We start from the raw sequence: 12,385 nt of genomic DNA on the forward strand, positions 1-12,385 counted from the left end.
TCCCCGACGAGACTAAAAAATTTTACATATGTCAACTAATACAATTTTTCTAAGATCTTTCTGTATATATCTCTTTAATTCTCTCTCGTTCGAAGTTGATTTGCCTTTGATAGTGTATGCGTATCTAATAGGATCTAGTTTAATCGTTGTTAGTTTGGACATATGATAAGACATGTGTGTTTTGGGATGTCAAGGATTACCCAATCACATATGATCTCAATCCTACTTCGATTTATCAGATTATAAAAAAGGCTATCAAAAATTGTGGTTGTCTTCTTTTTTTTTTTTGTCTATAAAACCACGTGGATGTGTTCATTCAGTTTTATGCTGATCATAATACGTTTTCGGATGATTTGCGAAGTCAATTTTGTGATGTTAGATTCGAAATCCAAGTCTTTACCAATTTACCAGAGGTGTAAATCCATTACTCTTATTTTTTTTTTATCTAGAATTTTATTATTGAAACTATAGGAAACTTGAAAATTACATACATAAACCAACGGAAACAAATAAAATCCTATAAAAGAGAAGCTAATAACTGAAAGTACAAGACTATAAACTACAAGACAAGAATCCATTGTAATGTTGATAGTATTTACTTTTTAAGGGGGTAAATATGCGAGATATCGTGCTAACATTGTAATCGTGACATTTTGTTCCGGGCGTTGAAAATCCTTATATTGGCAAATATAACCGAAGACGAATTAGCTACTAGTATGAGATGTTTGCGTACGTGTTATTATGATGTTCTCTTATCCCAAGATAAACAAAACTGTCTTCATGTTAGCGTCGCCTCGTTTTTGACAAACATATTCCATGGAGGAAAGGAATCCTTGGCGCATGAGGAATCACAACGTAAGCTGAAGCTAGCGCCTAGCGGATACTTTAGCTCCTGTTAATCTCAAGCTTTTAGATGTGATGAGAGTTGAAAACGTTTTTTAAAAAGTATATTATTTATCTATATAATATATAATGTTTCGCGCTCGATCAGTTATGAGTACTTGGATACCATTCATCAACTTTCTCGAATGCTTTCTATTTGAGTGGACCATAAATGCATGGATATAAGCTAGGACAAGTAAGCAAGTATCAATATCTATGGATATATAAAACCATAGTGATGTATATTTATATGAATTTAGGATTTCATTTAAAAGCAAATCTTAAAATAGCATACACACACGCAACATTGTTCTATTACTCAGACCAATCATATAAGTTTAGACCAATATTATTGATGATCTCTTAACATATAAGGGCAACACAAAATCTTTTCTTAAGGAAAAAGGATGTAAAATCCCCCTATAATAATGACCTAAGAGCTATTTATTGATATGTTAAGTAATGATAGCCTTGGGGGGAAATGTGAGACTCTTCATTAATTTCCGTCCATGTATGTAGCTTGTCTCCTAGAAAAACCATGTGTGTTTGATAACCCACCGGATTTATTTATTTTCTTTCTATATTTTACTATATAGATTCGAGAGACTTTTGTGATCGATGGTTCAATAATATACTATTCATGTTATCACAAAAAAAAAAGATAGTTCTAGTTGCATTTGTATATGTTCATTACATAAAATGAATACTATTGAATAGTATTGAAGCACCTATCACAAAAAAAAAAACTCGAAACGCAGGCGAATGAACGAGTCCCCATGCACGCAGCAGCATTATCCAAACTAATGGGTCACGTAGATTTATATATATATATTTTGAATGAATTACGTAGATTTATATTATAATTATTCAAACTCAATTAAATATAATGCCTAAGCCTAAGCTAACCAGAAAAAATAATAGAGAGTGGTACTGGTGGAGGGTCGTGCCCTGCACGATTCAGAATATTACTGTGGAGGTCAGATTGTCAAATCAATGTAAGGTTGTCATTTTTTTCTTCTATATATTTTTTTCTGTCACAAGGAGAGAGATAGATTCTTTAATTATATATATGTATATATCTAATATTCCAAAATCAATGTTTTAAAACGTAAGTACAAATTAGACCATCTTCATTGGAAGGTTTTTAGGCCAACAATAGATCAACATTATCAATGGGATCTTAACTCATTCTTAGTTTAATATTGAGTACTTTTTGATTTAATTTAAATGGTAAATGATGATTTATGCTAAGATCTAGATCTTATTTAAGATCTAAAATTGTGGCTAAGATACGACATGTGTCAATAAACGATTGGTGGAATGCTTTTTTTGTGTTATGTGTTCTTATTTAACATTTTTCTTTTAATTTCTTTCGAAAATCTATTTTATTGTTTCATGTTTTAATATTTTAATTAAAAAAAATTAAAAAATTGGAACTATTTGGAAGCTTTTAATTTATTGTATTTTAGATAGTCTTAGCTTTTTGTAAATGTTTTTCTTCTTATGCCTATGCATGTATCAACCTACCAATACTATCCAAGATAAAAGTTTTATTAAAAAAGTTATAATCTAATTTGGTTTCTTAAGACTCTTGGAACGTCTAATAAACATTTGACAAAAATTGTAAGATAGGTTGTTTTTTACTCATTCTCAAATATACAAAAGAACTATTAAATTTTCTAGAAATCAAGTTTAAAACTATTATGATTTTATGTTATTTATGTTATAAATTGTATCTCATGTATGTTTTAAAATGATAAATTTGCAATAATTATAAAATTTTCTAAAATTACAAATTTAAATTTATTTAATTTTTTTTAGATTATTTTTTCCTAAGATCCCTAACTTAAGATCCTACCAATAAAGACATTTCAAAACTAAAAACAAAAATATAACTCTTAACCATTACTTTTTCAAATTTAATAATAAATTAATCTTAAGATTAAAAATTAAGATCTCCTTAATAATGTTGCTCTTATAGGCAGCTTCTTAGATATATCTTAGACAATTTAATATTTAAATTAAATACAAAATCTGGGTTTATTAGGAAAATAATATCTTTTACAAAATACAAAACAAAGTCTAAAATATGCATATGTGGCAATTTATGAGATTTTAATAGTAAATTAATTCTAAGATCAAAATCTAAGATGTTATTGATAATGTTGCTCTAAGATAAGATTTATCAAAGAAAATATCTTATAAACTATAGAGTAGAGAGATAATTATAAGGGGATTTATTATTGGGTAATTTTTTTGATAAACAGAAGAAGAGGTCAAAAGGGAGAAAAGAGGGAAAATATTTTCCCTCCAAGAAAGGAAGGAGATGATGACGTGGACAACTGCCAAATTAAAAAAGAAAATAAATAAAAAGAGCAGAGCAAATTAAAGGGTTCCTTCCTCTCATTTCGCCCATTTTTATCGCTTCTCCTCAAACTCCGTTGAACTCATCAAAAATCAAATCATTCATCATTTCTCTATTCTCACCCCTGAGATGCCAAAATCAAGTTAACTAAATAAAATTTATTTTTGATAAATAATTTATTAATTATCCTCATCGTCATCCTCTAGATCGAATCAAATCAAGGTTTGTTTCTCGAATTCATTCATGGCATCTTCTTCTGATCAGAATCCGATGCCGTTTACCCGCTCCTTGAATTTGATGATCGTGCATTCTTCTCTTTAGTGCCCCCCCCCCCCCCCCGTATACCTACGTCTATGGCGTGAACCGAGTTATGGCTAACAAAAACGCAGAAGCATCATCATCATCCTCATCATCATCCTCTTCGCAGCCTCAGCCCCAGGCTCAGCCTTAACAAAAAAAGCAACAACAACAGGAACAACAACAGGTAGAGCGGCAAAAGCCTAGCGCTCATGAACAACAAGACCAGCAGCCTCATGTGCGTCTCTCTCTCTGTCAATCTCCCTTTTCCTGATTTTTTTCGAATATCCATCTCCAACCAATGTTTTCTTTCTGATTTCAGGGTGACACCTGTAGCATTCCTCCTGCGCAGTCTGGGAACACAGACTCGCGTTCCCGTGGTGGCAACACGGTAATGTTTAATTTCTCTATTTGGCATTTTTGATTGAATTGACTCTGTATCGGAACATTAGTTAGGTGAATGTGAGATTCACTGTACCTCCTGCCTTCTCCATTGGGCATGGTTGCTTGATAATCATTTAGCCATGTCCTGGGTGGAATTGGATTATTGCTTCCTTTGACTTACGGATTGTGTTTTGCGTTTTCAAAATTATACTATTATGCTTGCTTTAAGTAAAGACACACAATCTCTTCTTATTTTTGTTTTGTTTTCAATTTTTCATACACAAAGTAGTCAGTGATCAGTATCTTCTCTAATTAACATTTACAAAGGATCTTTTCTAGTTTCCTTACAATGTAAAGGCAAAATATTAAATCATGTAAATGCCAACACAAAGAAAAAGTGAATGTGTTTATGTTGTTGATTTTATATTTAGATATCTCTGACTCTCTTTGAATTTGTTTTTGTCGACTTTGTAGGTTTTCAAGAGTGGACCCCTATCTATATCATCAAAAGGTATTGTATGCTTTATTTCTTTGGATGTATACTAGTTCAGTGTAGCCTTTCTTAGGATTATAAGAATTGCTCTTAGGATGACATGTGGTCTTAATTCTGACTGGGGGTAACTGTTACTAACAGATAGTAAGGACATATATCCAGTGAACTGGGTTTTGCAGGCGGGTTGAACCCAATTAGTGATACTAGGCACTTGCACAAAAACCACTAGGCTACATCGTACATGTCCTGGTCAGTAGCTTATCTCATAATTGTCTCTCACCACTTTCTATTTCATTTAATACAGGGATTGGGTGGACATCATGGAAGAAAAGATGGTTTATTTTGACCCGTACTTCACTAGTATTCTTTCGAAGTGACCCGGTAAGCATTCATATTCTCATGAAAAGTGCTTTGAAATGTTACCTCCTTGTGTGCTTTCTAAAGCAGTGATGGTCTTCTATAAATATTAAAGAACTACTATTTTTCTCTCTTTGAATATATGAGTTTGCCATCTAACACATTCTTTAAAAAACGAAACTTGATTTACATGGGCACTAGAATAGGAATCCTAGTTCCAAGGTATAACAACAAGAAATTTTACTGGATAATGGAGGATGTAAACAGTGTCAGCTGCTTCTGAAAGCTTGTGACATCTCTAACCATGGATTTCTAGCTTATATCATTTATATGTGAAAAAGTATTACATGCGTTTAAGCTAACAACACATATTTCTTTTGAAGGGATTGGCGAAAATCCTTTATCAGATTAAGATTTTACAGTTCTTACAAGGCATGACCCTGTTATTGTTACAGAGAATGGGTATCTCATATTTCTGTTTATCTTTCAGAGTGCAGTCCAACAGAAGGGCAGTGAGGTCAATCTGACCCTTGGGGGAATTGATCTCAACAATTCAGGCAGGTTGGCTTATTGCTTGAATCATTAAAATCTTTTTCTTATATAATCAAAATAGTTATGTATTATGTTATTATATGTTTGGTGTTACTAATATCATATAACTTCGAACTATCTTTTAGTGTGGTAGTTAAGGCAGATAAGAAGCTGTTGACTGTTCTCTTCCCTGATGGTCGTGATGGACGTGCCTTTACACTCAAGGTTTTTCTCAAAACTTTTGTTTTCTGTCATTGATCTCCTTAATCTTATTTTTATCAGTTGCATCCACCTCAATTGCATCTTATTTTACGCCCTGAAAGTTTCTGTTCATTTCAGAACCATTCCTTTGCTTTTCTTGGCTACATGGGTGCTAGTGTGCCACGCACCTGGAACCCACCTTACCCCCTTAAAAACTGTTTTCTGTTTATTTATTGAACTCTATTTTGTTATGGATGTATTTACTGACTATCGAGATGGATAAACTTTGACCGTATGATTTGATTTTTTTTAAGGCTGACACTATGGAGGATCTATATGAGTGGAAAGCTGCTCTAGAAAACGCTTTGACACAAGCACCAAGTGCTTCTCATGTTATGGGTCAAAATGGTATTTTCAGGAATGATCATGCAGAACCCGCTGCTGGTGTTGATGAAAAGAGTATGCTTGTCACCTTTTCAATGGTTTAGTTTATAAAAAAGAAAACAAGATATATGTCTTGAGTGTTGTGAGAATGTCAAAGTTGAAATTAAGCAACATGAAAATACTATCATGTTAACATATGATCCCTGCGTCTGGAGTTTAAGGCTGACCAGTTAGTCTTGAAAGTCTCCCTAAAATATGGTCATTCATTAGATAGTGGAAGATTAGTTTCTCTTTCAGTTCATTGGACAATAAGGCATTTCTTTATCTTTTTATTGACAATGATGCATTCTTTTTATATTTTTATAGAAGATGAGACACCAGCAAAATCAACCGTTCTTGGAAGGCCAGTATTACTTGCTTTAGAAGATGTAGATGGAGCTCCATCTTTCTTGGAAAAGGCCCTTAGATTTGTTGAAGATCATGGTATTATTTTTAAGCTTTCAGCTTGATTTGCTGCTTCTTTTACTTACTCTAAGCTGAAATTAGACAACAATAACTTGCAGGAGTCAGGATTGAAGGAATCTTGAGACAAGCTGCCGATGTTGATGATGTTGAACACCGGATTCGAGAATATGAGCAAGGTTTGAGTTCTTATGTTATATATACGATTACATGTATTTATTCAATTTTTTTTCCTGCTTTGTGCAAGTTATTGATACAGAGGCACTTGGTTCAGGAAAAAATGAGTTCAGTCCCGAGGAGGATGCTCATGTTATTGCTGATTGCCTTAAGGTATCTGCTACTATTCATTAAAATGCTGAGTTAGCTTATCACTCTTAAACCTCTCTAACTGTATCTATAAATGTGCAGTATTTTCTTAGAGAGTTGCCTTCCTCTCCGGTGCCTGCATCTTGTTGCAACGCCCTTCTGGAAGCTTGCCGTAAGTTTATCATTATCTTTCTGTTTTTTTTTTTTTAAATGTGTGTGTATGTGTGTCCCCTTCCTTGGTGCTCCATCGAAAGCTAGATACATTACCATCTTTTTTTCAGTAAGCATTTATCTTTCTTGGAGTTTACTATGATCATTATATTGCTTACTCTTAAGGACAATCAGATGTCTCCACTGTAAAATTAACTGAATAACTCCTTTTGGACATGCATATCCACTTTTGTTGTTTTTTTTTTTAGTTGTTTTGTACAAAATGACATATTTTTGGACAATATCTAGAATTTAATCAGCATTGAGAAATTTTGATAATGAACTCAAGCGACATTTATTTAAGTGTCCGTTTGATATTTAGCCTCTTCTCCTTGCAATGCAACATATCGTATTCCCAGTTTTCTGACGCGCAACTTTACCAGGTACAGACCGTGGCAATAGAGTCAATGCTATGCGGGCAGCAATCTGTGAATCATTCCCTGAACCAAATCGTCGCCTATTGCAAAGGTAGTCTATTTTCCACATTTAGCTTACGAAGATGATTTAACATGCATATGGGTAAATTAATTTTTGTCATTAACTGATTGTTTGTCCTCTTGCAGAATCCTGATGATGATGCAGACTGTATCCTCTAACAAAACTGTGAACCGGATGAACACAAACGCCGTTGCAGCTTGTATGGCACCTTTACTTCTTCGACCCCTTCTGGCTGGTGACTGTGAAATTGAAAATGATTTTGATGTCGGGGGTGATGGTTCTATGCAACTTCTGCAAGCAGCTGCTGCGGCTAATCATGCCCAGGCTATAGTGATAACACTATTAGAAGAATATGAAAGTATATTTGGAGTAAGACAATAGTTCTCTCTATGATTAAGGGTCTTCTTAGTCACACGATCATAATTGATGAATGGTTACCTCTCTGCTTAGTTATACGTTCTTTAATACAGTAGTATAGTGAAAACATTGGAGGCAATGTGAAATGACAATTTTGGTTCTTATCATAGTTGCACTAGTATGCTTATTTTCAGACACTAACTTTATGAATGGTCTCTGTCTGCAGGAAGGTACCCTGTCACCGGGATTGTACTCTGACTCAGAAGAGAGTGGTAGTGGAACAGAGGAGGGATCTGATGATGAAGAGTATGATGATGAAGACGATGAGGATGATGGCACTCAGGGGTCTGATGACTACACAGATGAGGAAGAGGACCTGGAAAATGAATCCAATGGATCATACAGTGAAAGTGCCGCCTCAGACGACAAATATTCAGACAGCATTGATCCTGATGACCATCAGGCACGTTCATATACTAACCTTCAATCTTTAATCTTTTTCTCGAAAAGTTATCTTACGATTACAAGGAATATTACACTATAATTGAGTTCATATTTGGATTCTGGAATTTATTTAAAAGTTTACATTGATGGTACAAGTTCCTTGGTCCTCATCCCTGCTCACTTGGCGATTGTGTTTGCAACATTTCATATAACTGTTTGCTGCAGGTAAATGATTATTTAAGTCCTGTGTCAAAATCCCCGAAAGGAACTAAGGAGCCTAAGAAACTTTTATCTGGCTCTAAACGATCTTCACTACCACGACACGATGACGGAAAAAAGGATGAGGAAATCATGGTTAGAGGAGTTGATAATACCGAGGTAAAGGCTGTTGTAGAGGTCTCGAAACCTGAGAATAAGAATTCATCAACATCAGATGTGAAATCTAGCACTCAAAAACCGTCAACTCTATCCGATGCACCAGGAGGAAGTAAAAGGAACTGGGGTCGCACCCCTGTAAGTTTATTTTTCTTCTGCCTTTATTATTTTCAGGGACCAGCTCTCTTTGTTTTATCTATCTCTTAAGGGATCCAGAAATATACTAAAAGGTTGATGTTTTATGTGCTCAGGGGAAGAAAAACCTGTCGATGGAATCTATCGATTTTACAGTGGAAGTGGATGAGGACAAGTAAGTATTATCATGGCTACAAATGATTTACATAGGTTCTTACAAAACTTCAAATTTGTTTGGACAAGAATTGATGTGGTCTACATTACATCGGTTTCATTCTGAAAATGTTAATATTCGGCAGTGCTGACATTGAGAGACTTGAGTCAACCAAATTGGAGCTGCAAAACAGAATTACAGAAGAGGTCACGATAAGTCCTTTTGAGTGTCTTTGCTTTTGCTAACTCGTTTGGCAATATAAGTGATGCTTTTAAAATATATATGACCTAACAACCTCTAAGTTTGGTAACAGGTAAAAAACAATGCAGTTCTACAAGCTAGTTTGGAGCGACGGAAGAAGGCATTGTATGGGCGGCGCCAAGCTCTAGAGCAAGATGTAAGTGTAAAATAAAACCATATCCTAGCTATGTAAAGTTTGTTATTATTGAGTGTCTATATTTAGGTATATGTATGTGTGTTTTCTCTTCATCTAGGTGGAAAGACTACAAGAACAGTTGCAGCAAGAGAGAGACAGGAAATTAGCCCTGGAAACAGGACTGAACTTGTCAAAAGGAAATCAACCTATTCCAGAATCGATCGATGAAAAGGTTTCCTTTCATCTTTATCTAGCAACTATTTGATCTTTTGGCTGGTTAAAAAAAGTACATAACTTGGATGACATGTCTGCAGTTGAAGAAAGATCTGCAAGACGTAGCTCAGGCTGAGGCTGATATTGTCAACTTGGAACATAAGGTTGATGATCTTGAAAATAGACTTGGTCAACAGGACGTAAAAGCCTCTGGTTCCACGCATGGTACCAGCAAAGAATCTCGGAAAATGCCAGAGCACAATGCAAAGATGTAAGGATTCACCACAGATTCACATGTAACCTCAGGGCCTTTGATTCAAACCATATCAAAGCTAATTAGTAGTTTTTGTTCAACTTTGTCACACAGGAAGGAGAAACAAAAGGATACTGAAGCAGCCTCTACTCATATTTTTGAAAGGTCAACGTCCAAGGTAACCACTGTAAACATCTGATATATGTCTATCAAGTTGTGTTTTCTTTCTATGTATTTATCCATTACAGACGGGAAACATTTTGCAGGATGGGCAAGCGGCTGCAAGAGAAAATGAGACAGAGAAGCAACAGGGTTCACGGAGCAAAAGTTCGCAACAAGAAATGTCACGTGGCAGCTCAAAGCTGGCAGGCATGTCAAAGAGGTCTGGCACAAAGGGAGAGGTAAGTTTCAAACTGAAACCATTAAATTTCATCCAAATATCATTCAAAACTAGAAGCTGAGTGCAACAAACAGGGAAGCACAACAACAACTTCTGCACTTTCCAAATTGACAATGCGACTCAACTTCCTGAAGGAGAGACGGAGTCAGATTGCAAACGAGCTCCAAAACATGGACAAAGGAAGAGCCCCAGGGCAATCCAGTCCATCCTCAGGGCCAAACCGTGTATCAGAGGAAACCGAGAAAGGATCAGGGTCAAACCAGGACTCAGACAGCGGCAAACTCCAAAGCCCACATGTTCTTGACAGAGGAAGATCCGAGAACGGAGGAGGAGACAGAGGCAGAGGATCATCTGGGGGAGGCCATCCCAGCACCACACCGAGAACCTTTTCCAGATGATCTCTTTCTTAGAGCTGCTTAACTCCAGATGTACAGCCGCCAAATTAACTCCAGCTCCATTTATGCTTATTCTTTACCCAACAACACAATAACAGATTCATTCTTTTTAGTCTACTCTTCTCTTATCTTTTTTTTTTTTTTTATCTTGCTTCAGCTTTTTCTAAAACCAAATAAACTACACTATTTTTTTGTGTGTTTTTAACTGTGCGTTGGATCTGTTGTTTTGGTAGTGGACATTCACATCAGTATAGGAACAGAAATTGAATTGTATTTATAACAAGGATTTGAACAAAAGTATATTGAACTCCTCTTCCCTCTTTGGGTTCACTACTGTATTTCAAAAATGAAAAAATGAATATACTAAAATAGTAGTCGTCATCATCATCATCATCATCAATAAAAGAATAGAAGTATCAAAAATCACTAAGCAGCTTCCTGACTTGCTCCAAGGTAACGAAGAGAACGACAGTGAAAGGTCCTTGCCTACAAACCGTAGGAACAAAGCCTTTATATAGAGCCATAGCTCCTTCAGCTCTAACAGTCTTCACCGCACAATCCCACGCGCCTTCGTACGCTCCCATCTTCATATTCATCACTCTCGTCTTTATCACATCCACCGGATTCGACGCCACCGACGCGACGAAACCCGCCGCGAAACTCGCAACCGCGTGAGTCCCGAGCCCGTCCTCCATCACACCACTCTCCACAATCCCTTCCTTGAACTGATCGTACGATGCAAGCTGAGCCGCCGTCACAATCATCGCTCTGTTAATCGTCAGAGCAGAGCCACGCCACAAGCTCGTTACGCCTTCTCCCTTCACCATGCTCTTGATTGCGTCTCCTACTCCGGCGTAGTTACGACGCTGTGCTAAAGGAAGCCTCCCGTCAGCTTGCATCCTAACCATCGCCACGTCGGCCGGATTTCCAACGGCGGCTCCGATTCCACCAGCGAGCAGCCCTGCACCGATCTTACGACTCAGACTCAGCTTTCCTGACTCAGGATCAGTCCATTTGTTCTTAAGCACTTCGTAAAGACCCATCCTGGTGGTAGAATAGAGAGTCTGACGGAGAAGTGTAGCGGAGACGCCGGAGAATAACGCGGCGGCGCCTTCCGACTTGACGATGTTGATTCCGAGTGAAATCGGTCCAAGTTTGGGAACAGAAGAGGTGGTCTCGGCGAGAAAAGCAGCAGGAGAAGAGTTGGGGAAAGCGAGAGCTGGACGGAGGAGAGTGACGGTGGAGGAGGAAGGAGTTTCGCCGTGGAGCTGAAGACGAACCTTGATGAGATCGAGAGGGTGAGTGGAGCAACCGGCGATTACAGAGGCAATCCCACCTTCAACGAAACTTTTGACGCCCATCTTTTGTGAAATCGGAAGGAAGAGAGAATGAAACTGAGATATACTGTATTTAATACAGTGTATAAGAGAGTGTGATGAAGAAGAAGAGGGAAACAAAGAGTTGTATTTGTAGTGTGTCGTTTTTGTGACGCGGTTTTGTCTTGTGTTCAATGTTGACGAACGATGAGTGAGACATGAAGAGTGTGTCTCTCTCCCTGATCGTTCGTTCGTTCATTAAAGTAAACCCTAATTAAGTCAGTCAGATTCGCCAGCTGGTCAAAAAGTAGAAAAACGTGTGAGTGAGTCAAAGACAGCCCACTGGTAGCTTTATGGGCTTTACGAGCGAGACCTGTTAATTGGGCCTTAATGTTAAAGGAAGCAAAAAAGATACGTCGCCTGAGAGATTCGAACTCTCGCGGGAAAATCCCATGTACTTAGCAGGCACACGCCTTAACCACTCGGCCAAAGCGACTTGTTGTAATCTTCTCTGTAAAAAAGTTAAAGTTTAATTAAGTTTTCTAATAGTGTGGAACTAGTGAAATTTCTTTGTTAATTGACAACTTTATTTTTGTAAATTTGTTTAATATAAGTACTAGAAGTTTTACTGAATTGTAATATTTACTCGGAAAATAT

At 36.7% G+C, this 12,385-nt stretch overlaps 2 protein-coding genes and 1 non-coding gene across 3 annotated transcripts; 1 reads left to right on the top strand and 2 right to left on the bottom strand.

The window, feature by feature from the left end:
* Positions 1 to 3,490: 3,490 nt before the first annotated feature.
* Positions 3,491 to 10,685, top strand: LOC17878555 (rho GTPase-activating protein REN1). The gene is made up of 24 exons (XM_023778035.1): positions 3,491 to 3,550; positions 3,720 to 3,782; positions 3,867 to 3,935; positions 4,403 to 4,439; positions 4,726 to 4,802; positions 5,269 to 5,339; positions 5,456 to 5,534; positions 5,825 to 5,969; positions 6,261 to 6,377; positions 6,458 to 6,535; positions 6,631 to 6,686; positions 6,765 to 6,834; positions 7,256 to 7,340; positions 7,436 to 7,679; positions 7,894 to 8,130; positions 8,337 to 8,624; positions 8,738 to 8,796; positions 8,921 to 8,981; positions 9,089 to 9,172; positions 9,270 to 9,383; positions 9,466 to 9,635; positions 9,732 to 9,795; positions 9,884 to 10,018; positions 10,092 to 10,685. The coding sequence occupies exons 1-24, from the start codon at positions 3,491 to 3,493 to the stop codon at positions 10,413 to 10,415; spliced, it is 2,787 nt and encodes a 928-aa protein (XP_023633803.1). The 3' UTR covers positions 10,416 to 10,685.
* Positions 10,666 to 11,929, bottom strand: LOC17879104 (mitochondrial uncoupling protein 4). The gene has a single exon (XM_006285778.2). It carries the CDS (start codon positions 11,771 to 11,773, stop codon positions 10,829 to 10,831), a length of 945 nt encoding a protein of 314 aa, XP_006285840.1. The 5' UTR covers positions 11,774 to 11,929; the 3' UTR covers positions 10,666 to 10,828.
* Positions 11,930 to 12,142: 213 nt separating this feature from the next.
* TRNAS-GCU lies at positions 12,143 to 12,224 on the bottom strand. The gene has a single exon. It is a non-coding gene; the product is annotated as a tRNA-Ser (tRNA).
* Between the last annotated feature and the right edge of the window lie 161 nt (positions 12,225 to 12,385).

Source organism: Capsella rubella, unplaced genomic scaffold (genome assembly GCF_000375325.1).
Source record: "Capsella rubella cultivar Monte Gargano unplaced genomic scaffold, Caprub1_0 scaffold_7, whole genome shotgun sequence".
Lineage (NCBI taxonomy): Eukaryota > Viridiplantae > Streptophyta > Magnoliopsida > Brassicales > Brassicaceae > Capsella > Capsella rubella.

Coding starts and splice junctions, on each gene's coding strand:
- LOC17878555 (XM_023778035.1), top strand. CDS start 3,491: ATGGCATCTTCTTCTGATCAGAATCCGATGCCGTTTACCCGCTCCTTG. Junction 9,384..9,465: donor CAGAATCGATCGATGAAAAG/GTTTCCTTTCAT, acceptor ACATGTCTGCAG/TTGAAGAAAGATCTGCAAGA. Junction 9,636..9,731: donor CCAGAGCACAATGCAAAGAT/GTAAGGATTCAC, acceptor TTTGTCACACAG/GAAGGAGAAACAAAAGGATA.
- LOC17879104 (XM_006285778.2), bottom strand. CDS start 11,773: ATGGGCGTCAAAAGTTTCGTTGAAGGTGGGATTGCCTCTGTAATCGCC.